Source organism: Ursus americanus, chromosome 4, assembly GCF_024610735.1.
Source record: "Ursus americanus isolate L20-20 chromosome 4, mUrsAme1.1.p, whole genome shotgun sequence".
Classification (NCBI taxonomy): Eukaryota; Metazoa; Chordata; class Mammalia; order Carnivora; family Ursidae; genus Ursus; species Ursus americanus.
The window spans coordinates 27,812,749-27,830,067 of record NC_142130.1 but is presented as its reverse complement, the minus strand read 5'-3'; the positions used below and the strand labels follow the sequence as shown (position 1 = coordinate 27,830,067).

Sequence of the window (17,319 nt, the reverse complement as noted above, 5' to 3'; positions counted from 1 at the left end):
TGAGTTAAATATTATATGGAGTCAGAGCTAACACCAATTATCGCACTAAATTGACATTGAGAAGAAGTAACCTCATACAAATCAATTAATCAAGGATAAATAAATGTCTAATTCTTCTGATAAAAGTTTTGCCAATGATTTGCTAAGTAATTCTGAGAAAATAATGTTCTCTCTTTGACCTCAGTAATCTCTGGAGATGAAGTTGATTATAAATGTCATCTGTTTCATAGGAATAATATGAAGATAAGACTTTGTAAGAAAGTTGGATAACCCAAATCTGTCAGATCAATCCAAAGTGCATTTTTCATTTTCCCTTGGAAACTGGACGTTGTGTTATTGGGTTATGTTCTGGAGAAATGCTGTGAGGTGTGGTATTCACTAAGGGATTTGAGACAATGAAAATCAAAATTTGGAGGGAAAATAATCTCTTCAAAAATCATATAGTGAGATACCAAAGAACTGAACAAATCAAAAGTCCTAATGTTTTAGAGCTCTAATTGGGAGGATACTAATGGCAAATTGATTTTGATATTTTTATTTCAATTGACTGGAAAGAAAACTAAATGGTTTGTTTCCCAGAATCCTCTTTTGGACCCAACCATACTGAAAGACAAAAACAGAGCAAAAAAATACCTACTGCTGATATCCCTGATTGTTTTAATTACAGCAAATAACTGCAATTCTCTCTCTCTCTCTCTCCCTCTCTCTCCATCTTTGAGTTTTGGATCTCTGCCAGCCTGTGACACCTTCTTCCCCCAAACCAGTGTAACTCGTTCAAAGCAGCATTTTCCTGGCTTGGAATTTAGTCTTTAATGAAACCCTCTTACCTCCCCCTGCCACATCCTTCTGCCATATCTCTCCCTCTCCTGCACACATACATTGCTTCTGATCTCCTTCTAAATGAAGATGTAGATCTTTGTGTTCACAGTGTCTCTTAACTCTTTATAATAAATATTTACAGCATACTGGGTACATTCCTTTGGCAATACAGTGCTTCTGAACCAGCACTTAAAATTCTTCTACAGTTCCAAAGGGATTCCATGTGACATTAATTAAAGTGTGAAATTGCCTCATGTTAATTGCTCACACCCTTCCATGATCTGCGATTAAGACAATTAAATATCTTTAATGGTACATTAACTAACAGAGCAATCTAACCTTTCCACTTCTTAGAAATTACAGAGGGCCAAGGAAAATTCAATTAAATTGGTAGCAATCAAAAGATTGGTCGTATTTCATTCTTCTTTGATGGAAACTGATATAAGATGGGGGTTCTTTATAGCATGCCATTTATGAACTTTATCAGAAACTGAAGTTGCATTGCCTGCATTTGGAAAACAGAATTCTTCAGCAACAACTACAATTGCCGTCCACACAGGTTTTCCAATCTCCCTTACAGAGCAATGCTGACAATCAAAGGTTTACACCTAGTTCTCCCCATAATCATGAGAACACTCAGGAATCCAGCAGTTATATACAGAGCAATGCTGACAATCAAAGGTTTACACCTAGTTCTCCCCATAATCATAAGAACACTCACCTTTTAAATGATTTTCAGGAATCCAGCACTTACATAAATAATAATTAGTGGCAATGGTATTGTTTTATATACCATTGGTGTGGCTCGTTGTTGTTAACGTGTTTCCCTCCCCAGAGTATCATTTAGTAGTCACTAACACTTCAGGAGTATGAAGGATAAGATTATCATCCCAATTTTAAACATGAGGAAACTGAGTTTAAGAGAGGTTAAATAACTCACCAGGTCCCTAGATTTAGGAAAAGGTAAAACTATGACCAGAGCTGTTATCTCTATCAAAGTCTGCCAGGGGATCCAATAAGCTGCTAGAGAATTGACCAATGGGTCTATATCACACAGTCAATAGTGACAAGAGTGATTTCAGTGGTGTAGCAGGGAATAAATCTAATTGGAGTGGATTCAAGTTATCACAGGAGGTAAAGAAAAGAAGAAAGTAATATGAAATCACACTTTTGAGAAGTTATGCTATAAAAAGGGTAGAGAAGTGGGGAGTCAGCTGGAGAGAAACATGGTAGTTACATAGTGGGATTGCTTGTTTGTTTAAAGCTATTAAGGCATATTTGTAGACTGAAGGGAACAACTGGGAAGAAGTAAGATTTGGCATTACAGGAGAGATGGTCACCGAATAACACTGACCAAAGCGGGTGGGATCACACACGGAAGTGGCAAGTGGAGGGCAAAATTTAGACAGGCGTGGGAAGAGTCCAAGCACCAGAACATGTGTGAGCAGATGTATGCAGGCAGGTCATTTTCACGGTGGAAATATAAAAACCTCCTCCTCGGCTGCTCTTTTCTAAGTGAAATACGAAGCAAGGTGATTTACTGATTTAAAAAAAAAAAAGGAAGAGAAGAAAGGAGGAAAACAGGAAGGAGAGAGAAGGAGAGGGAGGAGAGAAAGACAAGAAAAGAAAGAAGACTGGCCTATAAGCTAAGTCTGAGGAGGGTTTGAGGAGGAAGGAGAAAGTATGGAATGGCCCCTTAAGAAGAATGCGAGAGGAAATTGGCAAGAGTAATGTAGGAGGGTTCCAGGAAATGCTGAGGACCTCCATGAGGTTTGGGATCGAGATTTTGACTTGAGACCAGTCAATGACGTTTTATGTTGTTTGTTTCTTTTTCCAGACACATTGAACTATTTGACTATGAGCAGGAACCCTAGAGTTAATCACACATGAAGTTTAATGCTGCTTCTGCCCTGTAGTGCCCTGCACTACTTCTAACAAACGACCCTTTTTGTTCTTCGGTTTCCTTAGTTGCAAAAGGGACCAATAAAAGTGTCTATCTTTTGCATCATTTAAAATAACCAAAGTGTATATAAAGTACAGATATATAGTAAGAGCTCAATTAACATGAGCCATGATTATGAGGACGCTGACGACTTAGGAGGTGAGTGCCCACTGGATGGTACCTGCACCTGGGTTATGACAGTTGTCTGATTTATAAATAATAGCAACTTCCGGGATTCCACTTTTTTTTCATATTTTTAAGAAAGGCATTATTTTGGTTTGTTTTCCAAGAGCAGTTTATAACTAAAATAAATGAATTTATTGAATGCTCAAAGTTGCAAACAGGGATTCTGAGCTAGTATAATGGCAAAGAATACTTGCATCTTCTGATAATTGCATGTGCAACAAAGGTACCAGCAACAAGAATATAATAGAAAAATGGTAGCTGGAAAGCCTGTCCAGGAAAGACCTATACCATAATCTTACAAAGAGAAGATGTGTTTTATTTTTGACAAGATTTCAATGCTCAGTGGTATATATTCGGTCTCTCTCTTTTCTAACGACACAATCTTGTATTTAAAAATAAAGCAAAAGATAAATAGAGCAAATACCATATCTTATTCTAAAGTTGGTAGCTTATGGTCTTGGCACGACCAAGTGAAGCATTTTATTTGTGATATCAGAACTGCAGGGCTTTCTATAGAAATATAGCCAGTGCATCTCAGGTGGCCGTGAAAATGACAGCCTTCACTATGCCCAGTCACAATGTGACTAGTATCTGTCATACGGGTGTGTTCTGCTCACATTAAAGGGTTGAACGGGGGATTTCTAGTGAATGCTAGGTCTTAATACACGATGTGGGCTATGCTATTAGAAACTTTCATGTGTCATTGTGTCTGCACATGAGGAAGAATATTCTCTCATCAAATCTCTCTACCTCATTTTTACCCTGAAAGCTGCAGTGAATCCTTCTGTTCCAGTGTACTATGGATCAAGAAAATCAAAACATGAATAAAAGGAAACATCCAGAAGGAGGAGAAGAGAAAGGGGGAGGGTGATGAGAAGGGGAAGAAGAGAAATAAATTGAAACATATATCAAAATAGAGAGAACATAGAAAGCTGATTTGAAGAAAGAACCAAACAGAAATGCTTCCCTTTTCAGAACGTTGTCTCCTTTAACCACTTATCCAAAACCATTATGATACCACACGTGTTAGAGAAATAATGATATTTATCTCAAAAACATCCTGTGGGATAAAAAAGAGTAATTATTTTTTTGTGTGTGCTTTAAAGAGGAAAGAGGACAAGGAATGTGATCAAGAACCACCCAGAAGTGCCAGGTGAAAGAGCAACAATGTTGCTGATCAACCATTGTATCATCAGGACGCTGAACATTCTTGATATTTAGATAGTGAAACTTTGTTGGGAAAATAGGGTAAAGTGAAATTAGAAACACAATTGGAAATCAGTTCCATGCCAGGTGGTAGCCATTAAATCATGTCCACTATAAATAAAATCTGTATCGCAAGAGTAGTCCCCAGGGTCTCAGATGAGACACGGTGAGATTGCAACATCACAAATTGCCTAAATCAGAGAACTTGTTTCCAGTTGTTAAGTGGGCCGTGGCACTGAATCTGAGTTTCTGAGAAAGGTGATTGGGGAGCTGGGAGAACAAGAAATACAGGGAGTTAGATTTTTTGTTTGTTTCACTTTATTCCCAGTCTGGAAATTACTCCTCATCATAAGAACTGGAATATCAAACTGCTCTCCTAGCTGAAGTGGGCCAAATGCACACAAGAGGACACAGGAAGAAAATATTCAAAAACAAAGAGTTTTTTTTTTTTAACGTAGAGCCTCCTAGAGCAAAATAAATCTGTTCCTAATGAAATAATAGCTTATTGTAATAGAAAGTGATGGAAAACTCCCCCCCTTAAAAATTATTGTACTTTGAAATAATGCAAATTAAAAGATCTGAGGTCCTTGCAATTATTAATAAGGACCTGATTATCAGGAAGAGAAAAACGTAATCTTGCATAGTATGGGGCTGATTTGAGAAGCACGAGTTGGGAGCTTGTAGAATTTATGTAACTATTTGGAGTTCAGAACCTAGGCAGTTTCCTAGATATGCTTCTTTTTTTTTTTTTTTTAAGATTTTATTTATTTAGTTGACAGAGAGAGACAGCCAGCGAGAGAGGGAACACAAGCAGGGGGAGTGGGAGAGGAAGAAGCAGGCTCCCAGCAGAGGAGCCTGATGCGGGGCTCGATCCCAAAACGCCGGGATCACGCCCTGTGCCAAAGGCAGACGCTTAACGACTGCGCCACCGAGGCGCCCCTCCTAGATATGCTTCCTAAAGGTTTCCCACAATTGCTTAGTATATGATTGGAAATTAATACCAGAATTCCAAAGTCTAGTACTAGTAGCTGTATAAAATTGTGATTGATTTTTACTGGAAAGTATATGTGATGCTCCTATTTGGGATACGTAATTCTTGATTTACCATTTGTTGTTTGTTTAGTCTTCTTCAGTGCTACATGAAGCTCCCCACAAAACGGAAGGATGACTCTTCTCCACATGTTAGTTAGCTTAACCAAGTGAACCCCACCTTTCAGTTGTAGTCAGAATTATGGTACTTGGAGTATATCAGATACTATGTATAGTAGATAAACAGCAGATTTCACATGTAACGCTGCCTCAAACTAGGTCTGTGTCTAAGAAATTCCAATTGTGTTTGCAAGTTATCAGAACTCATGAAAGTTTCAGAGGCTGCCAACCATTCGTTATAGGATCCGTGCAGTGAGATTCAGTTTGACCGAGTCTTCCTGACTAATCTGACTGGCTGTATTCATGTCATGCAAACATAGTTAGACATTTTTCTAGATAACGAGATTGAATAAATAGATTTTCTCTATACACTCCTGTACTTGATGGACATATTTTTTTAACTCTTCGTTCCCTATCAAATTGAGGCTGATAGACATCAGGATCATGCTTTAAAATTTCCAGCTTGGAACTCAGGAAGTCTGACACAAGTTAGCCCTGCTGGGCTTATCCCTTCCTACTTTTCTATTTTACCCCATTCTCCAACCAGTCCCTGCTTTTCTTATATAACCTGCACTTCATTGCTTCACTCCCTTTCGGTAGCCTATCCATCTCTCTAAATCCTGTGCACCCTTCAAGGCTAAATTAGCATCGAATAGCTGTTGTTCTGTACTCATTTCCATTCACCTCTCTACTCTGGCTCTGAACACCCTGTGATTTGTGTGCACATCTGTGCTCCCCTTCTTAGCCTTGAGCTCCATGATGGCAGAAATCAAGTGGTCATCTCTCGCAGTTGCTATGGAATCTAGCAGAGTGCCTGGCACAAATCTAAATGTGCACCTGTTTATAGATCAACGAACAAATCAATGCTTGTAGCAATTCAGCTTTGGATATTCGCAAAAGAGTAATTGACATTGGAGGAGAGACAAGAACTTGGAAAGGCCATTTTAGGATGAAAGTGATACAATGTTATTTAAGCCAAGTCAAAAGGGCCAATAAATGTTTTTGTGAACCAGTTCCATCCTACCAAAGGCTTCTAAGATACTCTGCATCTTCCAAGTCTACATATGAGCATCAGGATGAGTCCCGTTAGACAATTTTCTCCACTGGCCTCCCATCGTTCAGTAATTTACAGCTTTAGCTCCAGTCAGGACACTTCTCTTGCAGACAACAACAAACTCTTCTAAGAGCTGTCTGATAGAAATATCATATGAGCTACATGCGTAATTTAAATTGTTCTGATATTTACATTTAAAAAATAAAACAAACATGACAAATTTTAATAATATATTCAGCCCAATATATCCAAAATATTATCTATTTAATATGTAACTAGTTAATTCATTACTGGTGAGGTACTGTCCTTTTTGTGTGGCCTTTAAATTTAGTGTTTTATACTTACAGCACATCTGAATTGGACTAAGCACATTTTAAGTGCTCGGTGATCACATATGGCAAAATAGATATTATATTAGGCAGTGCATTCCTAGAATATTCTCATCAGATTTTCCTATCTTCTTACCAACTCTATACCCCCTCAGTTATATCTCAATTCTCTCCATCTTTACCATAGTACCAAGACTAATATTTTTGACTATTAGGGAATTGTTGGCTCTTTCATGCAAATAAGACATTTCTGGCTTTAATAGTCATTTCTTTGTTTACAGCTTACACTCAGTATTTGTGTGTCTGTGATTTTTTTTTAAAATGTGAAATTATTAATTATGCTGTGTAAAATATACACAACATAAAATTTAACATTTTAACCATTGTAAGTGTACATTTCAGTACCATTACATTCACCTTGTGCTTTTACATATTGTATCTTTCTCCCTTCCCCCAGCCTCAGGTAACCACTCTTCTCCTTTCTGTCTTTATGAATTTGACTACTTTAGGTATCCCACATAAATGGAATTATAAAATATTTGTCCTTTTGTGTCTAGCTTATTTCACTTAGCCTGATGTTTTCAAGGTGCATGCTTGTGTCAGAATTTCCTTACTTTTTAAAGGCTGAGGGGCGCCTGGGTGGCACAGCGGTTAAGCGTCTGCCTTCGGCTCAGGGCGTCATCCCCGGCGTTATGGGATCGAGCCCCACATCAGGCTCTTCCACTATGAGCCTGCTTCTTCCTCTCCCACTCCCCCTGCTTGTGTTCCGTCTCTCGCTGGCTGTCTCTATCTCTGTCAAATAAATAAAATCTTAAAAAAAAAATAAAATAAAATAAAGGCTGAGCAATATTGCATTATATGTGTATACCACATTTTGTTTATCAGTCATCCCTTGATAGATATTTTTGCCACTCCCACCTTTTGACTATTGTAAATAATGCTGCTCTGACCATAGGTGTGCAAATATCTGTTCACATCCCTGCTTTCATTTATTTTGGGTATATATATCTAGAGGTGGAATTTCTGGATTATATGATAATTCTATGTTTAATTTTTTGAGGAGTCACCATATCATTTTCCACAGTGGCCATACATTTTATGTCTCCACCAGCAACATACAATGTTTTCAGTTTCTCCACATACTCTCTAACACTTGCTACTTTGTTTTTGTTTTTTGTTTTCCTTTTTAAAAATAGCCACCCTGCATTCGTTTTTATTACCATTTTCCGATGACATTAGGAATATTTAGTAGAGGTAAGGCCAACTTGAATCTCAATTAATAAATGGATCTAATTTAAACATTGTCTGATATAAGACAATCATTTGTTCCATTTTTTGATGAATTGCTCTTCTGCTTTAATTAGAATTCTTGACTAGGATTTTGAAGCCCAACATTCTCATCCTGGCTCTGCCGTTACTCACCATCTGACTTAGGGAAGTTGCTTAGTTTCTTTAACATTTAAAAAATTCGGCTGAGAATTTCTCACTTTATTCACAAGGTTATTATAATTATCAAATAAATTAGTCAATTTAACATGGTTTTGAGGGGTATCTGGGTGGCTCAGTTGGTTAAGCATCAGCCTTTGGCTCAGGTCATTATCCCAGGGTCATGGGATCGAGCCCCGTGTTGGGCTCCCTGCTCAGTGGGGGGCCTGCTTCTCCCTCTCCCTCTGCCCCTACCCCCTGCTTGTGCTCTGCCTCTCTCAAATAAATAAATCTTAAAAAATAAAATAAAATAAAATGGCTTTGAAAACTCTGAAATAATAGATTTTTTTGAGGGATTAAAAGTTTATTTATGAAATTAGACTGTGGTTATTTTGTACATCAAAGTGATTGGGTTTTCCATTTTGGACATAAAATGCACGTTGTAGAACACTTACACCTTCTGTTTTCTTCTTGTATTTGGTGTCATCTTTTTATTGTGTGTCATTTAGAATAGCACAGTTAAGGAGGGTTAATACAACCATCAAAGGAAGTTATATTACTGAAGATAAATGTTTTGTCCTTTCTTTCTTTGCTTTTTAACTGGATCATGCGCTTTTAATTACATTTTCATTCTAAAATTTGATTGAGATTTGTACTCCTTGATTTCTTAGCTTCCTGAGTTAGACAGTAATACTGACATCCCAAAACCTATAAAGAATGAAAATTAAAGCCCAAGAAATTAACATTTGTTTGACAAAGATTTTGCTCTCTTTGTTTATATTTGCATGCAATTCCTAGATTTGACCTAAGTTTGCTTTCTTTAAAGAAACAGTTCTTTCTTTTAACAGAAATACAGAAATTCAAATACTTTCTTGATTTATTGAGGGGGGGTTCAGTGAGCTAGGAAACCCATTTATTACTCTTTATTTTCCAACTAAGATATATGAACTAGTTTTTTCAAAACCTGGAATTTTATTACTCCATTTAATAGAAATATCTGAAAGTTAGTAATCGAGTAGTCCTGGAGGAGAGCAAATCGCTCACTCTGCTGTGGTACTAAGGAGTTTTGTTCTTTTTGAAGGACTGAAAATGTTCAGATGTCAATTTAAAAATCCTCTTTGGGGACTTGCTATCAGGATGGAGAGCAGAGTTAAGTTATTGGAAAAGTTATCTGCAGTGGTAATTATAATGGCAACATTTTGCATTGTCATGACTGAAGTATTTTATGTATAAGTGAGAAATAACAGACACACACAAAATAAATAAAAATAAATACAAATTAAAAGCAAACACCCTGAGAAGAATCCATGACATAAGGAAACTAAAAAATAAGTAGTAAAATAAGAAATTCCAGTATAAAAGTTATATAAAAAGGATATTCTTTAATTTAAATTGGAAAGTAACATCCTTCAAGTATCTCTAAGTTGGAGTTTAAGAAATTTGCAGGTGTATGTATGTGTGTATATATATATACACGTACACACACACATATATATTTTAAGATGTTATTTATTTATTTATTTATTTAGAGAGCATGCATGAGCCAGAGGCAGGGGCAGAGGGAGAAGCAGAGAGAGAATCTCAAGCAGACGCCTAGCTCTCAGCTCAGAACCCAATGCGGGGCTCAATCCCAAGACCCTGAGATCATGACCTGAACCGAAATCAAGTCAGATGCTTACCCAACTGAGTCACCCAGGCGCCCTCTCTATTTTATATATATATATATATATACATACACACAACATATATATATGTGTGTGTGAATATTATTTATTATAATTATATATAATATTAAATTATAAATAATACATCGATATATTAATATACTATTAATTTTATTAATGTTATATATTATATTTCTAATATATATAATATAAGTATTATATATATTTTAAAAGATTATTTTTGTCATTCTTTGAGACTCTGATTTAGCGCTCTGTAGTCGGGCCTGGGGATCTATTGGTTTTCACAGCTGACTAGGTGGCAGAGTAAGGAAAACTGTTTTATGGTATCACATGAATAGCTTTCTAATAGAACCACTTCATTACTTCTGAGTTCCCCTGTGCACTTACCAGTTATAAATAAATAGCTATATTTTATAAATATAAATGTATGGTTAATTTTGGAGATTTTGACACTTCGCCCGTAACAGAAATACAGGTAAGAGACATTAGACTTGAGGAATTTCAAGATTTCAATAGGATCTTCCATAAGGATCTTCTGTCTTTTGTAAAAGAAAGCAGAAACTTAAATTATCTACTGATATCATCTGAAAATTACAGCATCAATTCATTCTGAACTCATTTCCTCTGTACGAATTTGTTACTTAGGCCAAAGGTCTTTTGGGATATTGGAGGGGCCATTTACTGCAATAATTGAAATACTTTGAAATCTCATTTAAAATATATATGTAAAAAAATGAAATAAAATAAATATAAATAAATATGTGTAATAATTTTGCACAATATACTTAGCAAACATAGTTTGTATGTATATTTTGTACTACCCAAACTGTGGCTTCATTTACCAAGATCAGCATCGCCTAGGAGCTTATTAAAAACGTAGAATCTCAACTCCACAAAAACTTTCTGTATCAGAATCTGCATTTTAACAACATCGCTGGGTGATTCAAAAGCACATTAATGTTTAAGAAGCTCTACCACTGAGATGTTGGGGGAAAAAACCTGTCTCCGCATCACTGAACTAGTCTAAAGAGAATATGTCTTATATCTTAACTTTCTTAATCTAGTTTTGAATTTAGAATACCTTTAACCAAAAAAAAAAAATTACCACTTTGTTCTCTGCAATCTGTTATTCAAAATTCTCATGAAGAGATCAGCTCCTTCATTTTCTTAAACATCTTTGGATGCTTACTATATACAGGCATTTAGTCCTCATAAAAATGCAGTTTTTTAGCTATGAGAGTGTGTCTAAGTTGACATAGTTAATGAGCGGCTGAGTGAGGATGTCACCCAGGCAGTGTGGTTCCCAAGTTGGTTCTCTTAACCACCATGTGGCATCTCTTTGGTTATAGCCATGCTCAGGTCTCCCGCACCAGGGCAAAGCCCAAGCGGGGAAGCTATTTGATTAGAAATAGCTTTCAGATTACCAAAGCACTGTAATGTTGGTTCAATAAGTGGAGGTACTTAACTATTTCCTAAATCAAGGATAAAAATAATTCCTGATATTGAAGTGAAATATTTCATGTGCTTGTACACATTTGTTTATTTCACAAAAACATAAGGAATGAAAATCCTATCTTACAAGAATAACTGTGAATTGAAAATTATTATTCTTTCTATGCAGTAATCTAGCAATAGTCATGATAATTCATAGATTACTGAGATTTAGAGCCAGACAAAACAATAGAGGAGAGAGGAACTGTTTTATATAGAGGTGAACTAAAATCTCACAGTTGCATATTCAAACCTGGAACAATCAAGAAAATGGCATTTTGTTTGTTTGTTTGTTTTCCTCTGTCCTCCCTCCTATTATCATTTCTTATGAAGGATGCCCTGAAAATTGGTGGTAAATATTTCAGTTGGATATAACAATGTCATATTTCTTGTAGTAGGGTGAAGATTAGGAGCATGTAAATAAGGATTTTTTTTTCCTATGCAAGTTAGACTGCAGATCAAGGACTAAAAGATACAAGTATCTATTTCTATCCTTTTAATATTATACTCACAATGTCTTCTCTAACTCTAGATGAAAATCCTGTTATATAGATTAGCAGACAGGTAAGACTCAAGCCTTATCTGGAAGAGAACAGAAACCACTCTATGACCTCAGTTCATGAAGACTTAAAAGGTTATGACTGATAGAACCGGAAGAGGACCATTTGTATCCACTAAATGTGTTATTAAGTTAAAACTCATTTTTACACTGGGGAGAGGAGCTAGTGAAGAGAGTGAAGAATATTGTAAAATCAAATTTGATGTGTTTATTGAAGCCAAATTGATGTCTACAATGATAATAAATAATTGATGTAATTTTGCTTTTCAGTGTGTATGTACAGAGAGCCATCACTTCATGAAATTGGAGAAAAACAAGGGCGTTCAAGGAAAAGTTCTGGAACACCAACCATGAATGGAGGCAAAGTCGTGAATCAAGATTCAACATAGCTGAGAACTCTTCCCTTTGTCCCTCTCATCCCTTCTCTTTCTCCCCTCCCCTTTACCCATTTCCTTACAATAAATCCACCCAAGGAGAGGAAAATAAAATGGCAACCCAGGACCTAGTGACTAAGATTCTGCACTCAAAAATCTTCCTTTGTGTAGGACAAAGAAATTGAACCAAAGCTTGCCTGTTGCAATGTGGTAGAAAATGCACATATACAAATATTAGCACACATAAAATCAAGGGAAAAAATAAATCAGGACACCACAACATCGTGCTGTTATTAATAGAAGGCTAAATATAATGAAGACATACTATAATAAATTTGAAATAAAGTTATTATCTTAAAGACAAGGGTTTTGGAGAATTGAACTTACAAATTAATGTAATTCCCTGAATAACTCAAACTTCGGATAATGCTGTGATGTGTGCTTTGTGTTGAATTTGAATTTTCCTTGGGCATCTGGAATTGACACATAATTACATCCTGTTTCCAGGATTTTTTTTTTTACCATGATTTTGAACATGTACAAATAATAAATTCTTCTAACACCCCTATGATATAAGCCAGGAATCATTTAGAAGTTTAAAGTTTTATTCTTGAATTTGCTACTTATGATGATTTTATGCAAAAGATGGACTTCTGTTTGATTTAATGGTATTAGCTGATTTCATTCCTTCATAAAAAGAGTTTCAGATTAACCTAGGAGAGTATCATATTTTTCTCAAAGGGATTAATCCAGGATCTCATTCTTTTAGTCGTTTAGAAAAAAAACATGTGTTCTAAGGCTGAGGTAACTTTTGGGACTTTTGTGTCATTGCCATGCCTGGGCAGTGATGAATAAGTTATATGCTCATATCATTTGGTCTGACTTTTCACACTGTGCACAGCTTTGAGAGTATAGGTGCATGCCGAGCTGTGTTAGAGAGTTTTGTACCATCTCTTGCAGCAGGAAAGGAAGAAAAGGGGTTTCACACAAGGAAATAAATCCTAGGATATTGGTCAAAGCAAATTGTATTTGCCTTTGTACCTTACCAGAGTTTTATGTATGTAGCATTTTCCAAACTTCACCAAGAAATTGGGAGGCATGGCTGTGAAACTCTTAATTCGCTGTATCATGAAGCCAGTGGCTTGCTTGTTGCTATATATTCTTGTTAATAAGTCTAGTTGACAGTAACTGTCTCCTAGAACACAGAAGGGAACTTCATACATTGACTTTTCAAGGGGCATAGAGAAACGATATAGAATTAACAGCTATGGTTCCAACGCACAGGGTTGTGTGAGCTTAAAGTAGTGAGAAAAAAAAAAGAGAACTCAGTGTAAGGACGAGGCAAATGCATAGTTAGGAATACTAAAGTTTTAGAAAACTATTAGGGAAGAAATGAACGTTATACAATTGCCTTGGGAAAAAAAATAGATCTACTTAGTCCTACAAATCAGGAATGGTATAGAGACATCCAAATTAAAATAAAACAGAATGTTAAAAAATGTATGCAGAATTATGGATATTATCAATGAGAAGACTTAGCATGTTACTTCTCCTATAGCTCTACTGTCCAGCATGTATTGTTCCAAATACGACTCCCTAAAATATATACACTTTGCGGAAACTCTAGGCCTTCACTTAAATGACCTTGCCATTGGTTGCTGTATTCTTTCAAAGTCAGTGTAGTTCCCCTCACTCTACACAATCATTATTCTTCAATAGTGGTTTGTGTCCTTCACCAAGTATTCTATTTATGTTATCAGGAGGTTAGCAGAAAACGAAATGGAGGAATTTGCCTTATCGGTTGTAAAGAATAAAAGTTAGGCATCTAGGCAAGGATTTGGAACACATATTTGCAAAAGATATTAGTTTAACCAAAATATTTTGAAAGTAACAAATAAAGACATTTAAATTAAAAGAAAAAAAAAGAATGTTGCTCTTCAAGAAGAATACCCTTGTAAAAAAAAAAATTACAAATCTGGGCGTATTTCTCCTTGTCACTCTTGATTCAACTTGATTCTAAACACACCTGTCACTTCTAGGAACAAAAAAATCCCAAGCACAAAGCCCTGTTTTCTTTGAAAAAGTAAAAAGAAAGAGGGTTCTACGAAATGGGGCACAGGCTCATTTAGCACGAAATGACTTGAGATTTTATGGTGATCACACACGCACACACGGACGCACACACACACACCCCACAAACTCATCAGTAACCCAATTGACAGTTTTAAGTGTTATTAATTACATAAATGATTTCATGACAATATATTTAATCCAGTTAAATATTATGAAAAATGTGATAGGGATACAAACTCCCAACACAATGTCCCCCCAGTTGTCAACGGCTGTCCATCATTTATCACCAAGACTCATACTTGTCTTCTTCCTGATTGCAGTTAAGAAACAGAAGTCTAACCACCCAATTTCTATATTTTTTCCATATCATTCAAGCAAATGTTGACCACAGTAAAATGTTTAGAAATTAGCTTTTCCTTATTTACAATTAATTTTGAAGAATAAATTGGAAACCTCCTATTTCTTTTACATGTTAACCTAACAAAAACTGCAGTTTAGAGCAAAGGATGAACATTTCCTGAACTGCTGCTTACTTTTTAAGTACAGAAAACCTTTAATAGAAAAAGTCGGTATTCACCATCTAGGTTTTCAAACAATTACCAAATATAAACATATAATTATCCTGTTTCCTCCAAAAACATGAGCCAGTTTAAATCATTTGTTTTTCAAGTTTCTTCCAAGTGAAAGAATTCTGTACTTTGATTTTCGTCTTTCCAATTTCTGGGTCTCAATTCATCCATCTCTTTTGTTCCCATAAATAAAATAAGCTCTTTTTTTTTTTTTAATTCATTGGGATATTCTCAGGAAAAATACAACTTTTAGTAAAGCTTTGTAATTGACTACATACATATAAGTTAAGATCTGTTTATTCTAAGAGTCCTTATTGTAACATGTTTCAAAATCAATGGGCTTAAGAATGAAAACAAAACTTTTGAGAATCCGAGAGTAGTTTTCTGGTCAATATACTTCACTTGATTTTTAAGCTAGAAGTTTGAGGTGTAGAAACAAAATGGTGCTGAAGTTCCATTTGCTAATTTAGAGCCTTTTGTGCTTCAGGAAACTGGAGGACAGCCAGCCAACCCATTCTTGATCACAGTAATAGTTTGGGTTTCAAATTTTACATATGAGTTTCATAGCTCATTTTTAGCCGCTATGGATTGGCGCAATAAAGAAACACCAATATGGTGTAAATTGTGATGCTTACGGGCCTCATTTTAATCCAGATAGCTTTTTAGAAGAATTCTTCAATTTAAGAAAGTGACACTGGTGTAGACAGGGGTTATATCTATGGATGGTGGTCCTGCAGTACCACTAGCAAGAGCTGAGAGTATTGAGGGGAAAGTAAAGGATGAAGAATGGCGTATTGGGTATTGCAAAGTTTGAAGGTCCTAATTTGAGACCACTGATTTCTTGGCGAAGAAGCATGACTACATCACCAATAATTTTTTTAAACATGGACCTAGAAAGAGCAAATCTACTATTCTACCCTCATGTCTTAGTCTACAAGGCCTTGCTTTGAGAAGGTTTTTCCATGATGTTACTTAATTTCGTCTGCACAAGGTGAGACCCACTCAAACATCAAAATTCCCTGCTCATTTTAATAGCATAAAAGGCTGAGATTATTTCTCTGTCATAAAATTGTAAATAGCATTTTTTAAATCAGAATCACATTTAAAACAGTGGATTGTTCTACAAATATATATGTGTATATATACATATGCTTCTGAAATATGGATATATAGAGTTTTTATTTGACTTGTGCTCTTTAGTCATAGCTAATCAAAAAATAAAGAGATTTGAATGCAAAACTTTATATACAAATGTATATTTCTAATGGTAATATAAATCACCACTTTATAATAAAAAAAGGAACTGGTGGAAATAATCATCAAAGCACATGCTCCTTCAGAACTTCAGTGATTCTGAATTCCCTATTTAATGTGGAAGTGAGTTTTATTTTTTAATTTTTAAAAAGTTATCTTAAAAAGCTGTACTTCCTAACATAGATTCCATGAAAAGTCATTTCAGATTGAAAAGTTATGGCTGAGGGCAGGAAAAAGATACTAAATGCAGATCTTTATTTTTCAGGATTTTTCCGTGGAGCCCAAGCTGAAAATTCAATATTTAAAATCTAAATTACGTGAAAATTGCTGATGTTCAGAGATGATATATTAGGCTTCAGTAACAGAAGCGAAAATATATTTAACAGTACAATAGCTTTAAAATAGTGTCATCATAAACATTGCATCATTAGATGTTTTATTAGTCAGAAAGAATGAGTTGATGTTTCTTTGTCTTTGCTCCAAGCACAACCTGAAAATGCTGGCATTCACTTTACTTAAAGTTGGTCAACAGTCCAAAATATACTCCCATGAATAGAATTGGTATTAGCTCCATTACAAGGTTAAATGTTACAGTTTTAAGAAATTATTGACACTGAAATGTTTAATAAACCTGTTGTATGAGAAACTGAACAAATTAATGTTTCATTTTTGCATTGAAGCACAGACTATTCAAATCATTATTTTTTTGAGATCAGATTTGTAAAATGTTTATACATCACAATCTTCCTGAAGTAAAAAGCAATGAAAATCTCAGGATGTTCATGCATGCTCATGTATACAAAATACTTGCACTTTTTTTTTTTAACACTAAACTTCTCTGGGAAGTCTCTCTACTTAAAAATGTGTTTATCCTATAACGTGTCATTGAAAAAGTGCTGTGTCTTATAAAAGAAGATCAAAATTAGATTCACAGAAGGAGAATTAAGTCAGAATTTTTATTGAACGTCATAGCCAAAAGTAAAAATTACTTGCTAAATATGAAGCACCTAGTGGTCAACCTAATGTCTTACTTTTCGGGGATTAAGAACTAGAGCACATTCATTTCTTCATTGATTCATAATGTACTAAGTAGAGATGTGGTTGAGTTTAGGGATTGTAAACTAAATTTTAGTCTTAAAAAATTCTAAGAAAGGCACACACAAAAATAAATAATGTAATACCAGAAAGTGGGTGTTACAATAAG

The 17,319-nt window shown here is 35.3% G+C and overlaps 1 protein-coding gene across 2 annotated transcripts in view; it reads left to right on the top strand.

Moving 5' to 3' along the window:
• The window catches only part of FGF12 (fibroblast growth factor 12), a 537,364-nt gene extending 521,264 nt beyond the window's left edge, over positions 1–16,100 (top strand). For both annotated transcript variants that reach the window (XM_087861515.1, XM_045811242.2), the window contains one exon: positions 12,116–16,100. In XM_087861515.1, coding sequence (XP_087717641.1) covers positions 12,116–12,234 — 119 coding nt within the window. In that variant the 3' untranslated portion in view covers positions 12,235–16,100. The remainder of the gene's footprint in view (positions 1–12,115) is intronic.
• The last annotated feature ends 1,219 nt before the right edge of the window (positions 16,101–17,319 follow it).